General features: G+C 40.7%; 1 protein-coding gene across 2 annotated transcripts in view; it reads left to right on the top strand.

The window, feature by feature from the left end:
- The first annotated feature begins 5,087 nt into the window (after window positions 1-5,087).
- CASP10 (caspase 10) overlaps window positions 5,088-18,532 on the top strand; it is a 37,738-nt gene continuing 24,293 nt past the window's right edge. Inside the window, exons 1-3 of one of the 2 annotated variants that reach the window (XM_045559751.1) lie at window positions 5,088-5,335; window positions 15,338-15,685; window positions 17,260-17,353. In XM_045559751.1, the coding sequence (XP_045415707.1) occupies window positions 15,339-15,685; window positions 17,260-17,353 (441 nt within the window). In that variant the 5' untranslated portion in view covers window positions 5,088-5,335; window position 15,338. Of the gene's footprint in view, window positions 5,340-15,337; window positions 15,686-17,259; window positions 17,354-18,532 lie in introns of both variants that reach the window. The other variant, XM_045559750.1, reaches the window with a different exon arrangement.

Raw genomic sequence — 18,532 nt, 5'->3', positions numbered from 1 at the left:
TTCTTGTGGTTTTGTTGATATCTATGTATCTTTATATGATATTTAAGTCATTCACAATTTTTCACTGTTTAAATAATGGTACAAAAAACATCTTTTTCTCCTTATTTGGTTAAGGACTTTCCACCCCAGATCTAGAGTTCCCCTTCCTTTCTTAGCCTTGATCTTTTAGTCTAAAACAAGCTCTACCTTCTCCATCAATAAATTCCCTCTCCTTCAAGTCTCTGTTCTATGTAAACTTTGGACGGGTCTACACTCTCCACTTCCTCCTTTCCCGTTTACGTCATACTTCCCTGGCATCTGAATTTCACCTTAACCATTCTACCAAATCTTCAAGATCCAAGGATGACGTTGACCTCAGCTACTAAACCAGTGGTCCTTAGATTCTGTGGAATCCTTGTTCCCACCTTACCTCTCCAGGGTATTCCGCTGTAGAAGTTCTATCAAGGACTTCTTGATCTCTCTCTCCTTCGGATCTTCAAATGTGGATGTTCCTTCCCAAGGATCACTCTTTTGTTTTCTCTCTTTATATTTTCCCTTTGACAACATTGTGGCTTCAATTACTACTCCCATGCCAGTGACTCCAAATGAGTATTTCTGCCCAGACTCCCCTCTTCAAGTTCCAATCTTGCTTTGCAACTTCCCGGCAGACTTTTCCACTTACTTTTCCCTCTGGCATCTCAAACTCGATACACTCCAAACATAAAAAAGCCTCATTCCAAATCTCCTACTTGTGTCTCAGCACCGTTTATTGAAAAGACTATTTTTTCCCTATTGAATGCTCTTGTCATCCTTATCACAAATCATCTGACTATAAATGTGAGGGTTTATTTATTTTTATTTGTATAAATTTATGGGGTACAATTGTGATTTCATTACATGCATAGATGGTGTAATGGCTTAGTCAGAGCTTCTAGAGTACCCATCACCAGAATAACATACATTGTGCCCATTGAGTAATTTCTCATCTTCCGTTCCCCTCTCACCCCAAATGTAAGGGTTTATTTCTGAACTCTTAATTCTATTCTGTTGATCCATCTATCTGTCTATCCCATGCCTGTATCACATTGTCTTGATTATTGTAGCTTTGTAGTAAGTTTTGAACTCGGGATGTGTGGCCCTCCACCTTTGTTCTTCTTTTTTAAAATTGTTTCGGCTATACTGGGTTTATGTTTCCTTACATTTCCATATAACCATTAGGATCAGCTTGCCAAATTATGTAAAAAGGGCCCCTGAGATTTTGATATGGTGATTACACTGAATATGTTTTCATAGATTAATTTAGGATGTATTTCTACTTTAACTGAACTACTTTTTACATACATTGATATCAGTGACATTTCTTGTCACTTGCCTCACTGTAGATTTTTATAGACGTGGCTAAGTAATATGCTTCCTTTTTGAAAAATTATCAAATCAAATTCTAAGACAATTTTCTTTCTATTTTCTGTCCTAGAAACAACAAACTAACCTCTGAATGGAAAAAAAAAAAAAGGCTTTCTGCTTTGGTTCTTTTTTTTTTTTTTTTTTTTAAATCAGCATTAAAAATACTGTACTCAAATTTAACCACATCCACCTAGTTCCCTAGCCAAGCTGTTGTTAATTTAACTCTCTTAGGAAATACCGCCATCTTATGGAGATTTGAGGTTTTGCTCCCCCCAGAATTACCTCGCTGTCTCTGTTCTTTTACCGTACAGTGAACACAAACTGGGTGGCATTTTACTTGTGTAGCTGCAGTCTCCTGCCAGTTCACTGTTTGCAAATCTCTGCTGGAACACTGACCAGAAAAAAAAAATCTCCTCTTTTGGAACTTAGCTTCACGATACTCCCTTATACTGCATCAGACCGGTTCTGGGATGGCCTGGAGTGTATGGATAAAGGAGAGGGGAAGGGAGTCCTGGAAGTTGGGGGTGGCCAATCTAAAGGACCTGCTACCTCAGGACTTTTGGGGGCCCCTCAGAGGGTGGGGTGGAAGTTTCAGTGCGCTGAGTCTTCTCCAGCCCGTCCTCCCTCCCCCTGCCCCAGCACTTATGCCAATCCCTCGTTCAGGAGCCTTTCCTCTTATAAAGTCTCCTCTAGCACGGGGGGGGGGGGGGGGGGGGGGGGATCTTGGACCAGAGCCTGGATGGAAAAGAAAACCAACCGCTGCTACCCCCACTCCCTTCCAAGGTGAAACTAAAGAGAAACAGTCCAGGGTTTCCTCTTTGTCCCCAGAGCAGTAGTAGACACCCACATCCATCAAAGTCTGCCAAGGTTTTGATCGGCCCAAGTAGACTCTCTGACTGTAACCAATCAGGAAAGAGATAGTTAGGAAGTGTTTATTCTACTACGGTCAACTCACAATCAGCATGCCCCCAGTAACTGCCTTCTAAATGGGAGGAAGTGGGAGTACGAATATCCACACTGCACACCATCTCCCCTCTGCAACTTGTTTCAAGTATTTCCCTGGAGTAGGAGGAGTACTAGGATAAAAGTTCAAGTTTTACTTCCGGTGCCTCTATTCTATTTGTACCTTCCGGGCCTAGATCAAATACCTCCTTCTCCAGGGAAGCCCTGCCTGGAGTCATCCCCTGTTCCTTGGCGCTCCTGTGGCATCACCACACCCTGCCTGGTAGTTACAGGTAACACATTACATCACCTGAGTTACAAGTAGCAGAAGCCTGGGGATTACGAGTATGGGATTTGGAGTCAGGGAGACCTGGGTTTGAAACCTGAATTCCCACCTCTTCCTAGCTTTGGGATGGTGGGAAGATACTTTGCCTCTTTGAACCTGGGTTTCCTAGTCTATCGAATGTGGGTAACAGTGCCAAGCGAGGCTGAGAGTTGTGTGAGAGTTCATCAGAGAATAAGGGTCTGGAAAGGGCAGTCCCTGTAGTCATACTTATTATGGAAGGCAGGCACTGTGTTTTACTCACTGTTGCTTTCACTGTGCCCAATTCAGTGCTTTACACACAAGAAATGCTTGCTCAATATTTAATACTATTGAATCAAGGTTGAAAGAGTTCATGTACTTTATGAACAGGGTTGGAGAGAGTGATAGTTTCACCAAATTGTCTCCCCAAATGGCCCAAGGAATGAAATATTTTTAAGAACAAGAATAGAAGACCAAGACTTAGGGCTTGTTTTTCTTTACTTTGAAAAAAAATTGTGGTAAAATATACAGAACATAAAATTTGCCATTTTAATTTTTTTTTTTTTTTTTAAAGGGAGCCGGTCTCACTGTGCTGCCCAGGCTGGAGGGCAGGTGCTATTCTCAGGCACAATCCCGCTACTGATCAGCACAGGATTTTTGACCTCTCTGTTTCTGATGTGGGCAGATTCACCCCTCCATAGGCAACCTGATGGTCCCTGCTCCTGGGAGGTCACCGTATTGATACTGAACTTAGTGTGGACAACTGATTGGCATAGGGCACTATAGCCCAGAACGCCTAGGCTCAAGCGATCCTCTTGCCTAAGTCTCCTGAATAGCTGGGATTATAACCATGTACCACTGTGCCTCGCCATTTTAACTATGTTTTGTGTACAACTCAGTGGCATTAAGTACATTCAAGTTGTTGTGCAATGTGATCTGGGGCTTGTCTTTTTTAAAACCAAAAGTTCTCTGAATAATGCCGAGGATATGGAAAAGGCACTTTAACACATTTGCTAATCAAAGCATCATAAATCTTGCTTTTTCCCAGAGATAAAACATCTAAGATACTGTACCTCTTCCCAGAGCCCTGCACATTTGAATTAGCTTAATTATAGTGTTGTGACTTAGAGCCAGACTTGCTAGTTTAAATCTTGGCTCTCAGCCGGGTGCGGTGGCTCATGCCTGTAATTCTAGCACTCTGGGAGGCTGAGGTGGAAGGATCACTTGAGCTCAGGAGTTCGAGACCAGCCTGAGCAAGAGCTAGACCCCGTCTCTACTAAAAATAAAAAAAAAAAAATTAGCTGAGCATGGTGGCATATGCCTGTAGTCCCAGCTACTCGAAAGGCTGAGGCAGGAGGATTGCTTGAGCCCAGGAGTTTGAGGTTGCTGTGAGCTAGGCTGATGCCACGGCACTCTAGCTCAGGCAACAGAGACTCTCTCTCCAAAAAAAAAAGAAAAAGAAAAGAAAGAGATAAATCTTGGTTCTCCCACTGGCTCACTGTGTGACCTTGGGCAAATTACTTAACCTTTCTGTGCCTTAGTTTCACATTTTAAAGCAGGGATCATAGTAATTGTACCTATCTTAGAGAGTTGTTGGGATGATGAAAGGAATAAATATTTGTGAATAGCCTGTGTCTGGCACACGGTAGTTGTGGTGTAAGTATTTGGTATTGTTTTCATGATTTTTTCTTTTTTTTTTCTGAGACAGTCTCACTCTATTGTCCTGGCTAGAGTGCCGTGGCGTCAGCCTAGCTCACAGCAACATCAAACTCCTGGGCTCAAGCGATCCTCCTGCCTCAGCCTCCCGAGTAGCTGGGACTACAGGCATGTGCCACCATGCCCAGCTAATTTTTTATATATGTATTTTAGTTGGCCAGATAATTTCTTTCTACATTATTTTTAGTAGAGATGGGGTCTTGCTCTTGCTCAGGCTGGTCTCAAACTCCTGAGCTCAAACGATCCACCCACCTCGGCCTCCCAGAGTGCTAGGATTACAGGTGTGAGCCACCGCATCTGGCCTGTTTTCATGATTTGAAATAATGTCTTCAAGGTCTCTCTGCTACAGGATTGAATGTGCTGTGACAGCAGACACTGTCAGTTTTGTCTACCATTATTTGATTGAGTTCCTTGAAAATGCTTCCATATGGGCTTATAGTTCATCATCTCCCCTTTTTTTAATCTTTAAAAAATTTTCTTTATTTGTGCTTGAACTTAAGAAATGGTCAAGATGATTGACTACTATTTCATGAGCTTTTTGGTTTTATTTTAAAGGTGAAGTGAGTTTTGGGAAGGAAATGGTTAGGAAAATAAATATTTCCCTTTTTCACTTACCAAGGGAACTGAGACCCAAAGAAAAGGGTGGAACACTTAGTGGCTTCCAGGAATTCATGTCCAGGAGCCTTTGGCTTTACCTGGGAAAACCCTGTGCTCTACAGTGGCAAAGAAAGTTGTGAATTTGCCAGTAGGGGACGCTGTTTGTCAGGGTTATCTTAATGCAGGAAAAGGGGAGGGAAAAAGGCAGATAGGCAATGATGACATCAGCAGGAAATTAATATCGGACCAGAAGATCCAGTTTTCACCAAACGGCCAGCAGGTCTTGAGCTCTCTTCCCGCGCAAAAGGATTCTAATTTCTCTAAAACTTTGTTTTCAGGCAATTTCCTCGAGAACCATTTACCTCCAGAAGATTGGTGGAACTTGATCTGAAGGTGGGTAAGTAACACTCTCCCTGCTCCCCCCACACTATACTCTGATCTTTCCTTTGCTTTTTCTTAGAAACTTGTAAAAACTCATGTCAGCAATGGCGCTATTTCTGCCTGGATTTCTTTACCATGCCAGGGAAAACGAAAGTCAATAAAAAACCAGGAAGGCTTCAACGTAGCATTTTACCACCAGAAATATGCTAGTCCACAGAGACTCCCTACAGTTAGAGATCAGAATCTTCAAGAAACCTCAGGACGAATGTCTGATGTCGTAGAATAGAAAGGTATCTCCAAGAAACCACTCATGTGACCTCAGGGCTCTTAGCAGGGAAGATCCATGGATGATCCCATTAAAATCGGCATTTTTAAATTTCCTTTTTCCTAACAACACAAGTACTATATGCTCATTGCATAAAATTTGAGAAACTCACATGGGAGCCCCCCAAATGTGTATTATCTATATATTTTTATTTTCGTTATTTATTTAAAAAATTCTTTAAAAGTTCTTTTTTTGAGAGACAGAGTCTTCCCGCCTCGGCCTTCCAAAATGTCGGGATTATAGGCATGGGGCACTGTGGCTGGCCTGTTTTATCTATAGTTATACCACCTCCATGTAACCATTCTTCGTTATTGAGGTTTTGATTTTTGTTATGTGTTCCTTCCTTTAGAAATATATTCCTGTTTCTAAAAATAGCCAAGTCTTGCATAATAAATATACGCCTTAAGTCCTTATAGAATAAATAACATTACAAAGAAAATTTTATCAGTGCATTGTTCCTTTAATTAGAATAAAATTTGGTGTAGAGAACACTGAAGTTTGTGAACTGATCTGCCGGAAAGTTAGCTTATGTAATTTGCAACTTCCTACACTGATTTGAGAAACTCTTACTGAAACCAGCTTTTCCTTCTGGGTCTCTGGTTAAGGCTTCCCTTTCTGTGAGATGCAGGCCTGCCGTGTTACGGGGCACAGTCTGAAGTTACGGATGTAACAAACATCCTTCATGGTACTGTAACTGAGGTTAAGTTCATACCACTCGCTGGCGGACTGCCAGTAAGTCCAGAGACAAGGTGTTGGGGCAAGGAAAGGACTTTTATTCCAAGAGCAAGCAAACCGAGAAGATGGCGGACTGATGTCCCAAAGAAGCACCATAAGTTAGTGTGAACTTTAGGTTTCTTTTCATCTTAAGGGAAGGGGAAGGGGAGGTTGGGTTTCAAGAGGTAACCAAGGACAGCAGACAACTGGCGTCAGTCAGCGAGGGCTGTGGTGGTTGTAAAACTTCTCTGCTCTTGGTCAGTTAACTTTGGAGGATCCAGGACAGGATATTTCTACTTGTGTGTATACTATACTTGTTTTATCTTCCTGGGAATTCGTTTTAGAAAAGGTGCGGTTGTTACCTTTCTTTTAGCCTCTGTGCAGAGCTAAGCAGAAGGTTTTGACCTAGAGGACATTATGGCAGGGGGCCAGTAGCAAAATGGAGGTAGTTGTGTTAGGCCTCCCTTCCACTGCTACAATTTCCCCACTGTCAAAGGTTCATTCCACAATCTTGTGGAATTGGGGCAGGGGCGTCTCAGCACTGGCTAATTCCTGCTGGGCGAGGTGGACCAGGGGCAACTGTGGAATGAAACTGTTTGACCTGACTAAGGAAATATTTCCTAGGGCCCTTCTTTGGAGCAACAATCATAGGCATCTCCTTTTTTGTTTTGTTGCTTGTGGTCAGACCCATACAGCTCTTGGTTGCAGAATATATGATACAATAAGTTTTGCTAGTGTGTATATCATTGTAACCAAAAGAAGAACAGTGAAGCCTAATTTCTGAATGCATCCCAGAATTCACCAGATTGCACCAGGAATCCAAGAGAATAGGTCTATAGGCCGGGCGCAGTGGCTCACACCTGTAATCCTAGCACTCTGGGAGGCTGAGGCGGGCAGATTGTTTGAGCTCAGGAGTTCGAGACCACCCTGAGCAAGAGCGAGACCCTGTCTCTACTAAAAATAGAAAGAAATTATCTGGTCAACTAAAAAAATATATATAAAAAAAAAAATTAGCCAGGCATGGTGGCGCATGCCTGTAGTCCCAGCTACTCGGGAGGCTGAGGCAGTAGGATCCCTTAAGCCCAGGAGTTTGAGGTTGCTGTGAGCTAGGCTGATACCACGGCACTCACTCTAGCCGGGCAACAGAGCGAGACTCTGTCTCAAAAAAATAAAAAAAAAATAGGTCTATAAACCAGTCTCCAAGAGTGTCTAGGCTAAACCTGCTTTGATGTTCAAAGGTTTGCTGGAGCCAGGTAGGCTGTTGCCTAATTTGGTCAGTAAGCATCTTTTGTCTCTTTCAGAGAAGGAATTAATATAAGTGCAACAGGTGGTGTTAGCCACCATACAGACTCGTCTTTGTTCTGCAAGCATGTAGTCTAGGACAATGTGGTTATCAAGCACTACTTCGGCAAGGGAGTCAAATGATTTTCATAGACTAGCAAGAGCAAGGGCAGTTTTATTAGCAGTAACATTTAAAGTTTTAGATAAATTTGTCACTACATGTTGATGAGCAGGGAGGAGGGAGTAGCCAAATAAATATTTATCTCCATCTGGAATTTCCCCCAGGAGGTCACTGGCCACTCTGGTAAATAATTTTAGGGAACTGGTCCAATGGGCAACCTCCAACCTGTTATGGACAGAAAAGGGGGTCACAGTGAGTCCCTTGAGGCATAATCTCTGAAGAGTGTTAGCCAGGCAGGGCGAGGGCCATCGCATTTGTCCCAACTGCATACAAAAATATATCTCTGAAGGGCACACAACCCTCAAGAGGGTCTTGTCTGTAACTGACTCATATTGAAATGATAATCATCCTGATTTATTTTTCGGTTTATTGACCTCTTAGTTCTGGTTCTATTATAGTTCATAGATTAGGAGTGATCCCCTTAGCTGTACCATTTTCTGGGGTGGCACATCTAAAAACACACAGGGGGCTTAGTCTGAGACAGATCAGATACAATTTTTACCCTGTATAGGGCTTGGGAAGAAGTGAATGGGAATAGACAGAGAAGCCTTTCATGCCAATTTCGTGTTAATAACTGAGTAGGTTGCACCCATGTCCATTAAAAAGTCAGTTTGTTCTCCCTGCCAAAGGTACCCATGGCTCCTGTGGGGGAATCCGAATGGGGCGTCGAGCCTGTATTCGCATGTTGTAATGCAGTTACTGAGTGCTTGTATCTATAGTTTTGGAGCAGCACTTTAATCCTTGCCTGGTGTATTATCTTACTGTCACAGAGTCTGTTCTATCAGTCTTATGATCTCTATATGAACATTAATGTTAAACTCCAAAAGGGAGGGGGCGTAATGAGGCACATCTGACCTCACTTACCTTTGTGGCCAGGAACTCAGGTTTAAGGTTTTTCTGGGATCCCCTTGGCCAAGAGGGGGTTCGTTCACTCGGCTAGGGGGCTTAGAATTTTATTTTAGTTTACAATTCCCCATTTTGGCTAGTATTTGCCAGAGGCAGCATCAGTGTCTGCATTGTTATTTTGTCCCGTCATTGCCAGGGTGGTGTGACCACCTGCCTAGGCCCATCCAGGCCCTCAGAGGGATCCCTGTGGCTAAGGGACTTAGGCCAAAGGCTTACAGTTACTTAAATATTTTGGGCCAGATGGGAATGGAGGTGGACAGGCATTCACCAATGCTTTGAACCCTTTTAGGCAACATAAGAACAAAAATCAAAATGCCAAAGGCAAGGTAACAAAATTAACTTATCTGTAAACATTGAATGACTATAATCCTGGCTTTAGTTGTAGACTTCTAGCAATTTGCAAAATAAAACATAAGCATTTTGTTAAAGCCATTTGAGCCTAAGGTGGCTGATAAGTTTTTATCCTAGTTTTATTTGTAAACCCCATAACTTGGAACAATGATAAAGAAGGCTCTGTCATCATGTATCTTGATCGCCCTTTAGTAATTCTCTTTTAAGTGTATGGGAAGCAGGAAAACTTTTAGGGTTGGGATGGACGGAAAGGAGGCAAAGTCCCCCAGTTTGCCAGCTGTTTAGGCATTTGTGTGCGGGTCCTTGATTTGGAGGGTCTGGACTAATTTTATTCCTCAAAATTGGCCCTTACCCTCTCACACGCCCACCTCTTCCATGATAGTTGCTAGGTCCAGAGGGAGGATGTCTGTACAGTTTTAGCAGCAGGGCATTGGCGATGGAGAACAGACTGGGCCCGTGGGATTGAGTAGTTTTCAAATTCTGGAGATACCAGGTACACTTCGCTATTTACTTAATTTTTATCTTGACTCTGGAAAAGAAAGCATAAAGAATTAGTAATGTTTTAAGCAAAAAATCACAAAAGAACTACTTTAGTCCTCTATCAGTTCAGTTCCATGTAATTAATTTTTGTTTTGCTTGATATTGGGTTAACAATCCTCATGAATGCATGAGCTTTTTAATTAGAGGCCTTTTTACCTAGTCCAATCAGAAACATGTATTCAAGAGTACTAATCAGAGTCCTGAAATTTTTTTTGAAGTAGTCATTATAAATTACTTTTTGAGAAAAATCAAAGTAAAACAACAATTGTCTGTGGATGACAAAAATCTTAAAATAGTCATGGTGAAAGACACAAAGGAAATTTGATTATTTCTGTGGCATATAACAATTTAACATAATAATCATAATTATTACTGATAACATACACCAAGACATATCAGATTTTTAGGAATCTCATACAAGTTTGGAACACATATTAATAACATGTTTAGATAACTGTAACTCAAGGAAAGTTAAATACCATTTCAAATTTGGCAATGTTTTCCCTAGAATTTTAACATACCAAATAAGCCTTCTATGTTTTTCTTGGACTTTTAGAGGCCCTAATATCAAAAGTTAGTTTGAAGTAATTTGAAATTTTTAATATTAGAAAATTTGTCAAATAGTAAAAGTTTAAAACATTTGTTCAAAATAGAATCACAAGTCACTGTAAAATAATGATCATTTATTTAACCAAGAGTGATTAGTCATCAAGAGACTTCAATGTATGGGAAGTTACAGGGATGTAAAAACCTTGCCCCTTTTAAAGTTTAGTTTTCCTAGTTAGTCATAAACCTAATAAAGACAAGACACGAATTATCTTGATAAAGCATAAAATCTTTGTTTCTTTTAAGCCAGTTACCCAAAAGGTAAAGAAAAACCTTTGATTGTTTCTTTTTCATGGAAAGCTCATTTAGTCAACTTGGAAGTCAAACCTGATAAGAAACGGTACTTGAATTAGCCAAACACAGCACGAGTGTATGTAGGGTCATGAGTGTACAGTGCATTATAAAGGAATGCGAATAAGAAAAACTAGTACTTTGAGTAGAACAAATGACTCAGCAACAGCTTGAGAAGTTTTCTGACCATATTAAATAATTTAGACATATCAAGAAAAGCCAAGTGTAGAATTAAGTCATACTGAAGGAAAACATTGTTTTTCTAAACCTTTTAAATAAAACATTTTAGCGTCAGGCCATAACAACAGATTTAGGAGCACCTGGGAGAAAAGTTATAGGAGCTGATGAAAAAGTCGAAGGTGACAATTACCACCCTAGGCCTTCTCAAGGGGAGAAAAAGCTGAAATCAGCAAGACATACAAGAATTTGAACTTTGGACATACAAGTCTGAGAAGTTTTTAAAAAAGGAAAAAGAACAATGGTGATCTAGCCCCTTTTGTATTATCCTGGATAGAGCTGCAGCCCATGCTACTAATTAACACAAGTATGGAAAACAAGCGCCACGTGTACTCACTATCAAATTGGTATTAAATGATCAACACTTATGTGCACATATAGTAGTAACATTCTTTAGGTGTGGGACAGGTGGGAGTGGGGAGGAGGTGATGGGTATATTCATACCTAATGGGTGCGGTGCGCACCATCATGGGGATGGATATGCTTGAAGCTTGAAGCTCTGGCTCGGGTGGGGCAAAGGCAATATATGTAACCTAAACATTTGTACCCCCTTAATACGCTGAAATTAAAAAAAAAGGAAACAGCTTATAGAATTGAAATCAATATGTCATGTAATTTCATTAAGAGCAAATTAATACTTTAAGAAAACATTGTTGTTTTCACCCAAAATTTTTCTTTGTAATTGCAGACAATTTGATCTCATATAAAATTTCTTCATAAATTTTCTTTTATGAGCCTCATCATAAATTACATAGAGCATCTACAACATACTTGGACTTTTTGTTTTGTCCTAAATTTCCCCTTTCTTAAATAACCACTCATTTATTTTAGGACAAAATTTTACCATAGGAGTTCTTTTTTTATACACATTTATTTTTTTATTTTTCTGTTTAATCTTTCTTACTAAAAATAGATTTTTATATCTATAACTTTTCTCACATCTCTCTCTCCTACTTTACTGGTTCCTTTCTATCTTGTTTTTATTTTTCCTTAAATCTATCTATCTATCTATATATTTTGGAGACAAGGTCTCACTCTGTTGTCTAGGCTAGAGTGCAGTAGCACCATCACAGCTCACTGCAACCTCAAATTCCTAAGCTCTAGCAATCCTCCTGCCTTAGCCTCCCAGAGTGCTAGTATCACAGGCATAGGCCACCATACTCAACCAGCCTTAAATCTATATTTTGAATCAACCTTTAAATAACCTCTGAATAGCCAAATTATTTTTAATGAGAACATATTTTATGTCTCTATATAATTTTTCTCATTAAAAGCATGTTATTCTTTGGTATACTTTATCTATAGAATCTCATATATTGACTAAAATATAAAAATAGAATTCTTGGTGTGGCTCACACCTGTAATGCTAGCACTCTGGGAGGCCAAAGTGGGAGGATCACTTGAGGTTGGGAGTTGGAGACCAGCCTGAGCAAGAGTGAGACTCTGTCTCTACCAAAAAAAGAAAAATTAGCTGGGCATCATGGCACATGCCTGTAGTCCCAGCTACTTGGGAGGTCGAGGCAGGAGAATGGCTTGAGCCCAGGAGTTTGAGGCTGCAGTGAGCTGTGACGACGCCACTGCACTCTAGCCTGGGTGACAGAGGGAGACTTTGTCTCAAAAAAAAAAACCAAAAAAACCCAAAAAACAGAATTCTTATTTTTAGTGACTTTAAATTTTAGTGAAAACCTAAGAAGCAGGAAATCAGGAATTGTCTGTCATATATCAGTATTTTTAGATGAGAGCCATTTTATAAGTTTTGGAAAACATGTTTCCTTATAATTTTTCTGTTAATTGGAAATGATCCAGACATTTAAAGAATATTTACTATTTTATTTAATAAAACCTTAAGATTCCAAATTACATGAAAAGTTCACCTCAGTATTAATCCCATTTTAAATTTACTCAATTTATTCATTTTTAGCAGGTTAGATTCCTTACGAAAACTGAGGTATTAGAAAAAGCTAGTCTTCATTTTAAGTTGTTCTCCTTTTATAGCCTGTGGGCGAATATTAAATATTTGTCTAAGTATGTACCTTAAAGTTAAATATATGGGTATTTTGCCAGTAGCTCAGAAGATTCAGCTGTTTTTATTAAACCAATGATATTAAATTAGTCTTACTTTTCAAAAGTCACACAAACAATGATCATTTTTGGTTTTGGCTGGGTCTATAGTTTTATAAACTTTGTTTCAACCCTGATACCTTAAAACATCTAATAAAGGTGAAACATAAAAATGAGTAAACCCAGGCAAAAACATATGCTGACCATTTGAAGACATTTTAATGTTTTTTAGTCAATAATTTAAAAACTAGCTTTATTTATTAAAGATTATTAAAGTCATATGAACCTTCAAAGCATTTTGGCTTATTTACTAAATTTATGAGCTTGCCTTTATTTATAAGCCAATGTGGTACCAAGTGGACAAAACATATAACATAATGCATGTACAGACACATAAACATATCTAAGCACACATACACATATGCCCACAAAGATCTAATTGTTTTTACCTCTGAAGTCTAGTCATGAGATAACAATATAAACTCACCAGTTTGCAAAAGATTCTTGGGTCCAAATTATATCTGAAAAGTTGGAATTTTTCACATGGCTAAACTTTATTTACCCTAATAGATAATCTAATGAAGGCTGTGGACCAAAGTTTAGGGTAAAGCAGTTTCCATGGCAACATAAGTTTTTTTATATATTTATTTATTTTAGAGACAGGGTCTTGCTCTTGCTCAAGCTGGTCTCAAATTCCTGATCTCAAGTGATCTTCCTGCCTTGGCCTCCCGCAGTGCTAGGATTATAGGTGTGAGCCACCATGCCCAGTGCACAATTTAAGTTTAAAAAAGCCTCTTTTACTCCTTTGTTTTCTTCAGTTTCAAACGAGTTTTCAATGTTGATATTTTAGCCAGAACTGGCTGAATTGTATAGGAAACCAAGATTTCCAAGTAACCTTGAATTAGTAATACCATAAACAGTGAGTTTCATCTCAACAAAAGTAGAATGTGACAACAGATTCAAAGTAGGCAGAGAAGAAAATAGAGACAGCTTAACAGCCTGTACATTTTACCTTTACAGTGGCAGATTGACCATTGGAGCTCTGAATTTTCCTTGATGTAATTTGCTCATCAATCTAAACATGTGCACAAGAATGGGCCATGATATGTAGCCAGGTGGAGTCCTAGAAAACCCCGCATGCCTTTGAATTTTCTAATTGACACTACATTTATATGCCATACAGCAATTCAGATAAACACTCACTACAAAGAGAAATTCAAGAGTTTTCAAACAAAAGCCCGGAGGGTACCAAATCAAACAAATGGAAATGAGCTTGTTCACACATTGGGTAAGAGTCCAACAACTATTCTTCTCTGCAACTGCATACCCTAGCAAAAACAAGAACAGAGTGGCTTATTCCAAGGAAAAGCCCAAATGGAGGGGAAGGGAGTTCCTGGTTTTACACACCAGAGTGACTTGCCCTACAAATTCCAAATCAAGTCTGTTGACTCACAGAGGTTTGTCCGTTCTTCGCTCCAACGGATATAGGCTGGGGCAGTCGTGCCTTCCAGAGGAATGAAGGGAAGTCCGGGAAACAAATGGCCCCAGCAGCTGCTAGGGACTTGCCCAAGAATTCCCCAGAATGGGGTCAGCTGGCAGTGAGCAGCTACTCCTGGCTGGGTCTTGCCAATTTCAAACTTATACCACCCGCTGCAGGACAGCCAATAAGTCGAGAGACAAGGTGTTAGGGCAGGGAAAGTGACTTTTATTCAGAGAGCCAGCAAATCGAGAGAATGGTGCACTAATGTCTAAAGAACCACCAGTTAGTATGAACTTTAGGCTCTTTTTTATCGTAAGGGAAGGGGAAAGAGGGATTGGGTTGCAAAAAGTAACCAAGGACCGCAGACATCTGGGTGTCAGTGAGGGTCTGAGGAAGTTACTCATGTGTGTACTTTTCTTATGTCCCTGGGAGTTAGTTTTGGAAAAGGGACGATTGTCACCTTTCTTCTAGCCTCTGTGCAGAGCTAAGCAGAAGATTTTAACCTAAAGGCTGTTGCTGCAGGGGCCAGAGCAAAATGGAGCTAGTTGTGTGACACTTCCCTTCTACTGCTACAGCACCTCGTTGTCCTTGCGTTGGTAGATCCTTCAGAAGGATAACCCCCCAGATTGCTATGTCTCTAAAACGTAAACGTATACATCCAAGTGCTATTTCTGCCATTTGGTAGTAATGAACTTTGGGTTTGAGAGTTCCAGTCAGGACACCAGGTGTGAGAGAAATTGCACTATTTCCTCCTCTCTCTTATTTCCTACTGGTGACATTTTGATTTGGGAGAGATCAGGGTAAATTGAGTTCCAATAAAAACTTCTCCAAACCTTCTAACGTAACTTGCAAGTGTTGGAGTGGAGTTTTCTGGGCTGTTGGTTTCTGAAGTAGTCTCACAGTAATTTTTATTTTTCAGAACTTCTAGGAAAGTCTGATGCCTAGAAGAGAGGAGGCTGGGATTGCGGGAGGGCCTGGGAAGCCGGGGTGCTGTGTGTCTTCGCTGTCTAATGCCCTGCCTCACGTCTCTGTCTCTTTCAGAATGGCCATGGCATCTCAAGGTCTGAGTTCCAGTTCAGATAAAAACTGTAAAGTGAACTTTCGAGAGAGGCTTCTGATGATTGATTCAGAACTGGGAGCCAAGGATGTGGAGCAACTGAAGTTTCTCTGCCGGGACTTTGTCTCCCCCAAGAAGTTGGAGACGTGCAGGTCGGCCTTGGATATCTTTGATCTTCTCTTGGCAGCCGAGCTGCTGAGTGAGGAAGACTGTTTCTTCCTCGCGGAACTCCTTTATATCCTCGACTGGAAATCACTGCTGAAGCACCTCAACTACACCAAAGGGCAAGTGGAGAGTTTGCTGCCCACCCAAAGGAAGGTCTCTCTGTTTAGGTAAGGATGGGTCTATGATGAGGGCATCTCACGTTCATTCTGGCCACTGGGGCTTTGAAAGGAAGCTGGAAGTAAGATCTTTTTCTTATCTGCCTCCTTGGATGATAAACAGGAAACTCTAAACCAGGAGATTTTTCAGCCTCAGAATGAGCTGGGAGATCAGCAGAGCTTCAAGAGCCAGCTCTGGGCCTGGAGGTGGTGTCCCTTTGTTTGCTTCTCACTAGCAACGGAGCCCACTCCGTGTCGCAGAGCCCGCACTTTTCCTGGTTACCAGCCTCAGCGCTCGCAGACAGTCCTTCCTCCTGGAAGTCACTGGTGTGTCTACCCCTGTCCAGGGATCTCCAGAAGAAAGCAATATATACTTGGAGCTAAATAAGCAAGATGAAAAAGGAGTTGTGTTTCTAGCGTAGGGAGGGATGCCATTTGATGGCATATCTAGTTACAGATTTTTATACATTTTTGAGTGGAAATCCAGAGAGGTAAAATATAGGCATTTTGCCCAAAGAGGTAAAATTTAGGCAGCGGGCTTATCATGAGCCAGACCTTAGATGACAGTGTTTTAAATTGTCCACTGACATAGTATCCACATCATAGAACTCCAGAGGAGGAGCCTTGGAAGGGTGTTTTATGGTCAGGGTGATGAGAACACTTTGAACCTTAGCACTAGAGCTGGAGCCCAGAATCAGAGCTGCCCCTGAGTCAGGGAAAGGAATGTTGAATTCCAGAAATCCGTATTTCCATTCTGCTGGGTAAACATCTGAGGGATGGTCTTGCGTACAGAGCTGGCTAGCTCGTGAATGAAATATTCAGTTCTTCTGGTTGTAGGTGACACGACTATCCAGAAGCTGGGGTAGTTTCCTTCCTTTTTCAGTATGTGGCTGACTGCATGTGGGCTGGCATCAGGTCCTCTCAACCGAGGGCCTGTCAGGGAAGCCTGAATCTCCCTTCAGAATGGAGTCAGGAGATGGGAGGGCAGCCACGCTTGTGTTTTGTGCCTTCCTAGTGTGATGAAAATGGCACTAGGCTGGAATCAGAAGGCCTGCCTCTCCTTCTTGCTGTGTTATCTTTTATTTATTTATTTATTTATTTATTTTTAGAGACAGAGTCTCGCTCTGTCACCCACGCTGGGCTTCAGTGGCACAATCATAGCTCACTACAGCCTTGACCTCATGGGCTCAAGCCATCCTCTCTCCTCAGCCTCCTGAATAGCTGGGATGACAGGCATGTGCCACTAGGCCTGGCTAATTAAAAAATTTTTTTTTTTTAGAGATGGGGTCTCTCTATGTTGCCCAGGCTGGTCTTGAACTCCTGGGCTCAAGCAATCCTCCACCTCGGTCTCCCAAAGTGCTGGGATTACAGTCATGAGCCACTGCACCTGGCCATTATCTTAATTTAAATAAGTCACTTAGAAACTCAGAGTTTTCATTTTTGAATCTATAAAATGGAGTTAATAATTGTCTACTTACGGAGTTGATCATTCAAATGGCAGGACGCATTTATGAAAGCACTTTGTTTACTGTGGTGTCCTCTGCAAGTGTGAGGCTTTATTTGTCATTTTGGGTTGTATGTCTTAGAAACCTGCTCTATGAACTGTCAGAAGACATCGTCCCAGAGAACTTACAGCGCATGATCTTCCTGCTGGGAGACTCGATTCCCAAAAGCCCAATGGTGAGTGGGTCACATAGAGTGGGGTCGATGTTTGCACTGCCCTAATCAATGATTGGGAGGATGCTGAGAAATATTTTCAGGGAGGTTTACTTTTTGTGGGAGACAATGTCATACAAGGTTAGGAACATTGACTTTGGTATTGGATGGGTCTAGATTCTAGTCCTGATTCTGCTTCTAACCTGGTGATGCGGGGCAAGTGATTGAACCTTCCTGAGTCTCTATTTTTTATGTGTCAAATGCTGGACAATTATACTACTTCCTTTTAGGACTGTTGGGAGGATTAGATGAAATCATGTGTGTGAAGTATTAGCATGAGGCCAACATTTGCCATAGTAACAACCATGCAGTAAATGCTAATTGCTGTTGGCATCCACCGTGTTTTATAGTGTAAAAATGTTCAGGGCACAATAAGGAAATGCAGAATCAGTAAACAATGGCAGAGTAGAAATTATTTGTTCATCGTCTGTTTGGATGAAGTTTCTGAGGGAGCCTGAGCGTCCTTTTCAGTGGACTTTGCAGCATCTCCCATGTAGGATTTTAGTGAAAATCAAATGTGAGTTTGAGGATGTGCTTTTTAAAGGGCTGCTCATATGCTTTGAATTAATAGTAATGTTTTTAACATTAATGTAATTATTCTTTTTAGTATTGCTCTATTCGTCATATTTAAAGGCAGGAAAGTAGCTGCATGTTTCTCTCCTGGGCCTCAAAACTTTATGTTTTTCTTTTGACTCTAATAACAACTTGTGAGAAGCAAGGTAGTTAATTTGAGAAGGGGGTGATTTTCAAATTTTACCCTAAAACATTAATTGTATTTTTCAACTGCTATTTTTATTAGATTTTAAGTTATGGAATGTTTGAAAATATAAAAAAATACATGTAACATGTATGGAAGTTATGAAATGTAGTGATAAAGTGAACAGCCACGAACTCACTATCCAGCTTTTTTTTTTTTATTCGTTTCTTTTTTTGCTTTTAAAGGGGGTTACTACCCAACCTCTGAATGCCAGTATCAAAGGCTCCTGAGACTGTATGTGTAGTTCTCCCAGATCAACTGACATTCCTGACAAAAAACTTAAAGTAAAACCACTGAGGAGTGGAAAACTGATTTATGTCTAGTAGATCAAATGAGGACTATGTTAGTAATTTATTATGCATGTTTCCTGGTGTAGATCTGAGCAA

This window comes from Lemur catta, chromosome 8 (genome assembly GCF_020740605.2).
Source record: "Lemur catta isolate mLemCat1 chromosome 8, mLemCat1.pri, whole genome shotgun sequence".
Taxonomy (NCBI): Eukaryota; Metazoa; Chordata; class Mammalia; order Primates; family Lemuridae; genus Lemur; species Lemur catta.
The sequence above is the reverse complement of the archived record's forward strand: the minus strand, read 5'-3'. Positions and strand labels throughout refer to the sequence as shown.